Here is a 10,539-nt window from a genome sequence, read left to right on the forward strand (position 1 = left end):
CCTCCAAGGAGAATGAGGAGGATTCTAAAGCTGGACCATATGGGGATCCGCTGAAGGAAATGAGGGTGTTTAGTCTGAGAAGAGAAGACTTGGTAGGGGAGTTAGGTAGGAAGGGCATGTGTATGTGTGTGTGTGTATTTTTACATATATGTAGGGAAGAAAGAAGGAAAAAGAGGGAGAGAAGGAAGGAAGGGAGAGAGGGAGAGAGAGAGGGAGGGAAGCAAGAAGGGAGGGAGGAAGGAAGGGAGGGAGGGAGGAAGGAAAGAAGGAAGGAAGGGATAGAGGGAGGAAGGGAGGAAAGAAGGAAGAAAGAGAGGGAATAAGAGAAGGAGGAAGGGCCTTGTTTTGCTTGGCTCCAAAGATCAGAACTAGGACTAAGACTTGTGTAGAGACAATTGTAGTGGAAAGCACACAGGATTTCTATTTGCTAGCTGTGTGACCTTGGGCAAGTCATTTCCCTAGCCTGGGCCTCAGTTTCTACATGGGCAAAATGAAGGGGTTAGATTAGATCGTCCAGATCTCTCCCAGTTCTAAGTCTCATGATCCTTTGAGGAAGAACTTCCAAATAATGAGAACTTTTAGATCTGGGGCCACTTTGGCTGGTGGGGCGTTTCCTCTCAGTCCAAGGAAAACCCTTGCAGGCTTCTTGTAGAGAGGATTCATGATGGGGCAGGGTGACTTCTGAGAGTCTCAGATTCTGTGAAAAAGAGAAATATGCAGGGGTCATCCAGGCTGTGCTTGAATCTACAGTGCAACTGTGATGTCTAACTCAAATAGAAATGGGGGCCACTAATCTGTACATGAGGATCCCTGTGGTTTTGTATTGACTTAGTTTTCAAATGTGATATTATTTATATTTTATTGTATTTTTATTTATTTTGTTAAGAATTTCCCAATTACATTTTAATCTGTCTCAGGCTACATTTGGGAAGGCTGTTGGCAGAATAGTCAGGTGTCAGATATTTCTGTAGTACAGTTGAGAAAGCTCTAGCTCTGAAGTCAGAGGACCTGGGTTCAAGTCTTGCCTCTGTGGCTACAATCTGTATGACCTTGTCAAATGACCATTGGCCCTCAGTTTCTTCAACTCTAAAATGAGGGGGTGGGGTTAGATGGCATCTGAAGTCCTATCTAGATCTCTGATCCTATGACCCTTTAACCTCTGATGACAGGGAACTCACTACCTCCCTCAGGACTTGGCCTATGCCTTGTGGTCCTCTCTCCCAAAGAAAGTCAGTTCCCATTAGATCCCTACATGCCTCGCCTCATAACTCTGTGTGTGTGAGTGTATGTGTGCATGTGTGAGTTTACAAGTTCATTTGTGGATGCCATTTTGCAGGCTATCCAGCGTCAGTTAGAGGAGGTTGAAGAACGTCAAAGAGCCTCGGAGATCCAGGGTGTTGAGCTGGAGAAAGCGCTGAGAGGAGAGTCAGGTAGGCCGATTGGGTTTGACAAATTACACATGGGCAGCCTGACCTCCACGTGGCTTGGAGCGGCCGTCCACTGGCAGCTAGACGCGGAGCAATGAGGCCTCTCTGTGGATCTGTCAACAGGAACATTTGTGGTCAAAGCTAAAACTGCTTCAGAGTTTCACAATCCAATTGTCAGCGAGACTAACTTGAGATTGCCAGCCGAATGGGTCTGCGCCTTAACCCCCTAACCGAGTTATGGCTGGGGCATGCGGGCAGGTACTCAGCTAGCTGATGGGGAAGCTCTCTGCAAGGCTATCGGTAATGGAATTAGGCAAAGAACAAACAGGCCTCGAGACATGGAGAGGCACAGCCGCGTTGGACTGGGGCTGTGGGCAAGAGCTGGGACACTAGCATCCTAGTAATTCTGAAAATACTGTGTAGACGAGGGTTCATGCACTGACCTCCCTGACCTCCTGTGCCCCAACCCATCTGTCTGTATGTCTCTGAGCTAGTGAATATGTGGGTGCATGGACCTGCATGTTGATATTTACAACAGATATATCTGCTTAATAGCAATAGGAAAGAAGGAAGGAAGAAAGGAAGGAAGGAAGGAAGGAAGGAAGGGAGGGAGGGAGAAAGGAAGGAAGGGAAAGGAGAAAAGAGGGAATGGAAGAAACAGGGAACAGAGGGAGGAAGGGAAGAAGGAATGAAGGGAGGAAGAAGGGAGGGAGGGAGAAGAAAGAAGGAAGGGAGGCAGGAAAGAAAGAAGGGAGGAGGGAAGGAGGAAAGAAGAAGGGAGGGAAAGAGAAGGGAGGAAGGAAGGAAGAAAGAAAGAAGGAAGGGAAGGAGGCAGGAAGGGAGGGAAGGAGGAAGGAAGGAAAGAAGGAAGGAGGGGAGGGAGGGAGGGAAGAAGAAAGGAAGGAAGGGAGGGAGGGAAGGGAGGAAGGAGGAAATGGAGGGAACAGAGGGAGGAAAGGAAGAAAGAATGAAGGGAGGAAGAAAGGAGAGAGGGAGAAGAAATGGAAGAAGGAAGGGAGGCAGGAAAGAAAGAACAAAAGAAAGAAAGGAGGAAGGAGGGAAGGAGGAAAGAAGAAAGGAAGGAAGGAAGGAAGGAAGGAAGGAAGGAAGGAAGGAAGGAAGGAAGGAAGGAAGGAAGGAAGGAAGGATGGATGGATTTGCTATACTGGGATGCACAGATCAGAACTAGGACTAAGGAGGGAGGCTTGCATAGAGATAATTGTAGTGGAAAGAAGACAAGGTTTCTGTTTTCTGGCTGTATGACCCTGGGCAAGTCACTGCTGCAGTCTGGGCCTCAGTTTCCTCATGTGCAACATGAAAGGATTAGTAGGTTGTCAAGATCTCTCCTCTGGCTCCCTCTGGTACTTTTCTCATTGTGCCACAGCTAAGCTGTAAAAATGGGGGTATTGATATCCTTCATGGCTTACAGGGCTGTAATGAGAATCAGATTTTCAGCCAATACATCCATATTTCTGTTGGTCAGAAGAAGGTTTGAGCACACAGTAGATGCTTCATAAATATTTATTGACTGATTAACTACCTAATCAAGGAATCAGGGGACCTGAGTTCTAACTCGTACCCTTGGGCATGTTATTTAAACTCTCTGCGTGGTCTCTTCCTCCAATAATGTGAATAGCAGCTCCTCTGTGCCCTAGAAGACAGTGGCAAAAAAGAATGGTGATTATCATTGCCGGTCACGAGGTGACAAAGCTCTCTACAGTCAGTCAGTTGGTCAGGGCTTGAGATAACAGACCCCCAGTTTGTTACAGGATTCCTCTCTACAGCCATTCCATCTTGATAAGAGGTGCCAGGACTTTCTTCCCACTCGTCCAGCCTTGGAGAATGCAGGATTGCCCCCACCTCACAAGGAGGCATCAGGGGAGGACTTTAGCAAAAGATTTAACACATAGTGAATACTTGACAAAAAATGGGGGGTATTGAGATGAATTGAATAGGGACAGGCTGTGGGGTGCATCAGAAAGAGCCCTGACTTTGGAGTGAGAAGACCTGGATTCACGTCTCATTTTCCTACCACTTAGTAGTTGTGCGGCATTGGGTAAGTCACAAACCTTCCCGAGCTTCAGTTTGCTCATCTGTTAAATGGACTGAATGGTCCCTGCTCTGTCTCCTTCACAGGATGGTTGTGAGCATCCCATAAGAGTAATGGCCATGAAATGTTTCTTGACTCTAAAGCAAAACATCCTTATTAGTTATCATTATTTAAATTATTTTAAGGTTTAAAATATGAGCACTGATGAATATTTAATGGATTTTTCGTCTAACAGCTCCGAATTCATCCATCAGAAATGAGTGTTCACAAAATGAATTTATGTCTCTTGATCATGTTCTGCTCTGAAGATCAATACCAGTTAATCAGTAAGCCCTTATTAAGTGCTTACTGTGTGCCAGGTCCCATGCTCAGTGCTGGGAATGCAAAGAAAGGCAGAACAGAGTCCCTGCCCTCGAGAAGCTCAGGGTCTCAAGGGGGAAGTATGCACAAAGAGGCCGCACACATGATATATTGTAGATAATTAAGAGGAGTTGGGAAAGGCTTTCTGTAGAAGATGGGATGTTACTTGAGACCTGAAGGAAGTCAGGGAAGCCAAGTGATGGAGATGAGGGCATTACAAGCATTGGGGGACAGCCAAAGGAAATGCCCGGAGACAAGCGATGGAGGGTCTTGTTCAAGAGACAGCCAGGAGGCCAGGGTCACTGGATCGAAGAGTATCTGGAGCATTGTTGGGGGGCGGGGAGCAGTGAGGTGGTGTTGTAAGGTCTAAGAAGACTGGAAAGCTTTTGTTTTGCGGGGAGGGGGAGGTCATAAAGAGCTCTGAATACCAGATGATTTTGTAATTCTCTGTCCTTTTGAGTTAAAGACAATACCCTCAACCTCCCAAGTTTCAGTGGTACAATGTGTGGTACAATGGACAGAGTCTGGATGTGGAATTCAAGGACCTGGATTCATATCCTAGCTCTGTCACTTTCTGCCAGCTAGGTGGGTGGCCCAGTGGATAGAGAATGGCCTTGGAGTCAGGAAGGAAGAATTGGGTTCGAATCCTGCCTCAGACACTTCCTGGCTGTGTGACCTAGGGCATGTCACTTACCTTCTGTCTACCTCAATTTCTTCATCTGTAAAATGGGGATAATTATAGTATTATTATTATAATAATAACAATAACTCTTGTTATAGAATATAATAACCTTGTAGAGTTGTGAGGATAAAATGACATAATACTTATAAAACATTTTTTGCAAACCTTAAAGCACTATGTAAATGCTAGCTATTATTATTATTATTATTCTATTATTAATATTAGGCAAATCACTTCATCTCTCGGGACCCCCGTTTACTCACCCATAAAAGGAGGGTGTTGATTGGTCTAGATGAGCCCTGAGGGCCCTTGCATCTCTCTAAATCTAGGCTCCAACAAACAAGAAATCCCTGGAGACTGCATCTGGAAACTTACCATACTCAAAATTGCAGGGAAACCCATTTTTTACAGAGTACAGACCATGGAGAAGGCATATAAACTAGGCTAATTCTGCATTTTTTTTTTCAGTTTGTCCTAAAGGATCTACTCTCATTAAAGCAGCTCCTTAATCACTGACCTGTCCTCTCTCATTTGAGGAAGTAAGATCAGTAGCCTCTGCAGCACTGAATTTTAATGATAGAAACCTGATTTTTTTTTAAAGTCTCTCCTCCCCAGGCTCCCTGTGTATCAGAAGAGGAGTGCTGAGGAGGGTGTAAGGGAAAGAAGAGCACCCAATCTGTTCTGCAGCTGTGGTCTGACAGCTGCCTCCATCCTCTGCCCGAATCTCATCAGCTGCAAGATTGATTCAGCTCATTCCCTTTACATCCTTAGTAATTCAATTCCTTCTGTTAAGTTTATGGGTCCTTTCTGTGGGAATAGGTCTGGGCGGAGGCGGAGGTGCAGGCTGAACCAAAGGGGTCTGTAGGGTGGCATGGTCTCACTGGCCACAGCTCCCGAGCAACCCGAAAGCGAGGTTGCCAGCCAGGCATGAGAATACAGTCTAACTTATAATAACGTTTGGGACATAACAATGATCTTCTGTGGTTTCATATTCTATTCATACCCTGACAAAAAGGTACCCTGTTGCTTAATGAATGACCGATGCTTATTAGGTTAAGTTGTATTTGAGTCTGCCTGTGCTTATCCAGTTCAAGTGATTTAATAGGTATTATTTAATAGGTATTATTAGGATAATTAGAAAATGATCACAGTTAAGCAATAATATTGAGCTGGGAAGGCTGTGAATAACCGAATTTAGAGCTAGCCCTTCGAACGCTAGTCCTCAGCGACAGTTATGCAACTGGCCTCTAATAATGATGGGCGCTGGGCCTGAAAAGACCCTTTGTTCGGGGGAGTTATTCATCAGCCGCCGGCGCTGAATTGGAAAGGGCCCCGCGTGGGCACAAAACAAAATGCTGAGGAGCGAAATGAGGCTTTGATGATCTCCTAATTGTAGCGACAACAGTTCCGGCTTTCTCTTTTCTAACTGTCAGAAATCATCTCGCAGTCCCAGGAATGATTTTCCTCTTCTTTGTCAAGGGAAGCAAAAAGCCTCAGAGCCCACCCCAGACACAGCTGCAGGCAGCTTTTAGCAAAGCATGGGTGGGTTTTTTTCCCCAAAGCACTTGGGGTGGGTTATAGGACTGGCTGCCTATGTTTGGAATCAGAGCTTTAGATTAGGGGTCCCCAGGTAACATGAAGAAGAACTGTGACCTCATGCAAGCTCTGTCTATACATATATGTATATACATATACATATGTACACACACGTGTATATGTATAGGCATACGTACATATATGTATACGTAGGTACATATATGTATATATGTGTGTGATATATGTGTGTCTATATCTATATCTATATCTATATATCTATATCTATATCTATCTATATATTATATATATAATATATAGATAGATATAGATAATATATATAATAAGATATATCTTATTATATATAATATATATAGATATATATAATAAGATAAGATATATATATATATATATATATATATATATATATATATATATATATATATATATATATATATATATATATATATATATATATATATATATATATATGTATCTTTTCCCTTAGCATAACCTTTCGGGAGGAGTCTTGCCATAGGCTGGACATTTTTTATTTATTTTAATTCTAGCCTTTCATGGAAAATGGCTTATTCATTTATTTATTATTAACTATAATAATAATATTTGTGACACTTCTAACACTGGACTTCCCACTTAAAGCCTCTAGTGTGTCTGCCTTAGGTGCTGCCTTCCTTAAACCTACAGACTACAACACTGGCAATGTATTATTTATCCAGCAAGGGAGTGCAATAACTGAGTTGTCCACCTGGTGGTGCTCTACTTGAATTATCAACTAAGTGCTGTGCTCAGAGAAACTGAGCTACTACTGCTCTATGAAGCAGTGAGAGTAGGGACCATGTTTTGCCTTTCTTTTTGTATCCCTAGGTAGTGCAGTAGACAGAGGATGGGGCCTAGAGTCGGGAAGACCTGAGTTCAAATCCAACCTCAGATACTTATTAGCTGCGTGACTCTTGACAAGTCACTTCACCCTGTTTTCCTCAGTTTCTTCATCTGTAAAATGGGCTGGAGAAGGAAATGACAAACTACTCCATTATCTTGGCCAAGAAAACCCCAGATGGGGTCACGAAGAGTCGGACGTGAGTGAACAACAACAGCATTTATGTGGAACATGGTCAACAATTAATAAAATGTTTGTTGACTGACTAAGTGGATGCAGCATCCCTGATGGCCACCAGAGGGTGCTCAAGCTTCAAACACATAGGGTGCTTCCCCCAAAGCCAAGCAATTTGGATTAACCTTCTCTAGATGGGTCTGAAATTAATATACAGGATGAAATGGAATATTGCTTTAAAATATTAAAACATACATTCTTCTGTCTGTACCTAACTCACAAGCTCCCACCTTATGTTGATTTCCTTCTCTCAGTTCTTGTCCCTTTACATTCACAAAATTCAGTCTCACCATGCTAGGATCATATAGTTTACCATACACAGAATAAAGTGAAAAGAAATAGACCAAGCACTCTTGGCTGGAGGTATCTGCCTCCTACCATCTCCTAAACCTCCTCCAGTTGCCTTTACCACGTATCCATGCTTAATTGTAGTGATGTCAAATTCAAATAAAAGGGGGCCATTCAACCATATATAAGGCTCCCCCAAAGCCACATATTGACTGAGAAAACCACATATTAACATTATGTATGTTCTATTGTATTTAATTTATTTTGTTAAATGTTTCCCAATTACATTTTAATCAATTACAATTACATTTAATCAGAAGTGTTATGGGTGAAATGTAGCCTGTGCACCACATGTTTGACACCTCAGCTCTAGATTATCCGTATCTGCTTTGACTGGCCAAGCATAATCATAGCATATGGATTGCTCAGTCAATAACTGTCATATTGTGTAGAATGTGTTGGATTTTTAGCCGGACGACATGAGTTCAAATCTTGGCTCTGTCATGTAAGTTCTTGGAGAATAGAGATTTTTTTCATTCTTTGCATTTTTATCCCTAGTGCCTAGCACAGTGCCAGACACATAGTAGGCGCCTAAAAATTCTTGTTGATTTATTGATTAATTACTACCTATTTGACCTTGGGCACGTCTCTTCATGTTTTCAGACCTCATTCCTTATCTGCAAAATGAAAAGGATGAGCCAGATAGATTCAAAGATCCCTTCCAGTTCAAAATCAGTAATAAGTGCTTCTGTATTGCCTGCTATATATGTGCTAGATACTGTGAGTAATGTGACCCCTACCCTCAGGGGGCTCACAGTCTAGTCAGAGAGGACTAACACAAGTTCAGGTTAACTAAACAAGATACTAGCTTAGTTGACATAATGAAGTACTGATTTGTGAGGCATGGAATTTCAGTGCTGTAGGAGTTCAAAGGGGGAGAGAGAGAGATAGACACAGAGAGACATAGAGAGACAAAGATATATGTAGAAAGAGAGAGGGGAGAGAGAGGGAGACGGGAGAGAGAGGGAGAGGAGAGGAGAGGAGATATAACATTAAGGGCCAGAGAAGTCAGAGAAGGCTTCATGAAAGAAGTGAGAAGTGAGAACTGTGCCTTACAAGATTTGAATAAATGGAAGAAAGAGAAGAAGACATTTCAGGAAAGTGGTATCAAATTACTTTAAGATAAACAATGAACTATCCTGTTGGTTTGTGATTCCAGTCCCCCTACATTTCAGTATAAATGTGCGTATAATTTCCTATCTGATTTCATGTTTGTTAAGTTTGGAACATGTTAGGCAACTAGGTGGTTCAATGCATAGAGCACTGGGTTTGGAGTCAGGGAGACTTGAATTCAAATCCTGCCTCAGACACATATAAGCTTTGTGGTTCTGAGCAAGTATCTTAATTTCTATCTGCCTATATTTCCTTTTCTATAAAATAAGAATAGCTCCTTACCTCACAGGGCTTGTTACGAGGATAAAATGGAGTGATATTTTGCAAATCTTAAAGATAGATATAGATACACACAAATACGCACATATACATATAATTATTTGGTTCAAAAAATTAATTACATAAATATAGAATGGGGAAGTTGTTAGACAGTCAGACAGTAGTATGTGTAAAAGAAATACAGGAATTAGAGAAACTACAGACCCAATATTAAGTCAACAAGAAAAGCTCAAGATTTTAGGTTGTATTAAGAGAGGCCCGATGTATAGGCTGTTTTGTGATGTCAGGGGAAATAGAGGAAGGCCTCTGGCATGTCTTTCGGACCCTCTGTGGCAGAGGACATGGACAGTAGTCACACAGGATGGGTGGGCAAATGTTGATGGCTTGTGATCTGCAGTGCCAGAGAATGCTTCCAAATCAGTGAGATCACAGATCTATTTGAGGGTACGGGCTGAAGAAAGGGACAATCCTTCTACTCTCAAGCTGGTGAAACTATAACGTTAATGTCATTGAATCACCAAAGGATGCTGACTCATGTTCACTGGGGAGTCCCACACTTACCATTTTCATGTGTCCCTCTGAGCAGAAATGCTAGCTCAGCGCTATACTCTCTAGGATTATGGGAGACTCGTCCATCTTTTATAGTTCAACTCTGTCTCCCTGTAGGAGGCAGATTGAAGTCATTGTAAAAGGATGTGTGAATTTTTGAAACTAGCCAGTTAAAATTAGCTCTGAGCCCTTTCCCCACTGGTGAAACTTTGCTTCCTTAGAACATGATAGATTTTAGTAAGCACTAGCCTTATGACCTCGACCTAATGGATTTGGTTCTCCATCAAAGCAGACAAACAGGCTTGAATGTAGTGTATGTTTGATTTTTTGTCTTAGTAGAGCATTGATAAAGTCAATATTTGGTAACAAGAGCACAATGCATAATAAAACAATAAAACATCTACCCAGCAGCTCTGAGCCCACTGTTCTTCTAAACCTGGGGAATCACCTACAAAATAAAGGAGCTACTTTTTTTTAATAAGTTTATTTATTTTTTAGTTTTCAACACTCTTCCGTAAGTTTTAAATTTTCTCCCCTCTCTCCCCTCCCCCTCCCCAAGATGGCCTGCAATTCGATATAGGCTCTACATATACATTCATAAAGGAGCTTCTTGGACTCAAGAGTTCTAGGAACTGTATAGTTTGATCCCAGACCCCCTTTGTTATTTCCCTTTGAGTGGGCAAAGGTGTTGCCTGCTCCATTATTGTGAAGAGGCAGCAAAAGGTCTGGAGGCTCTGGACCTGGGACTCACAGTATGGGAAATGGCCTCATGGTCTGGGTGGACTTTTAATTTCAGCTCATCCTGGGCCTAGAGATACACTTGACTGACTGGTCACTGGTAGGGACCTCTGGCCTCCTCTGTTCTCAGCTCCTCAAGGAACAGGTATGAGTAGGCACTATCATTTTACTTCTACACTAAACCCTGTTATCAGAATCCCTTGCTTTGTGCAGCTGAGGGGTGGGGCAGCTATGGAATGAGAGTAATTACCCTCATAGCTAGGTGGCATAGTAGATAGAGAATTAGACTTTGAATAAATGAAGACTCGACTTCAAATCTGCTGCAAAC

General features: G+C 42.6%; 1 protein-coding gene across 1 annotated transcript in view; it reads left to right on the forward strand.

The window, feature by feature from the left end:
• The window catches only part of MICALCL (MICAL C-terminal like), a 65,702-nt gene that overhangs the window by 26,932 nt on the left and 28,231 nt on the right, over positions 1-10,539 (forward strand). Inside the window, exon 4 of the mRNA XM_036762449.1 lies at positions 1,337-1,430. Coding sequence (XP_036618344.1) covers positions 1,337-1,430 — 94 coding nt within the window. The remainder of the gene's footprint in view (positions 1-1,336; positions 1,431-10,539) is intronic.

The sequence above is a fragment of the Trichosurus vulpecula genome, chromosome 6 (assembly GCF_011100635.1).
Source record: "Trichosurus vulpecula isolate mTriVul1 chromosome 6, mTriVul1.pri, whole genome shotgun sequence".
Lineage (NCBI taxonomy): Eukaryota > Metazoa > Chordata > Mammalia > Diprotodontia > Phalangeridae > Trichosurus > Trichosurus vulpecula.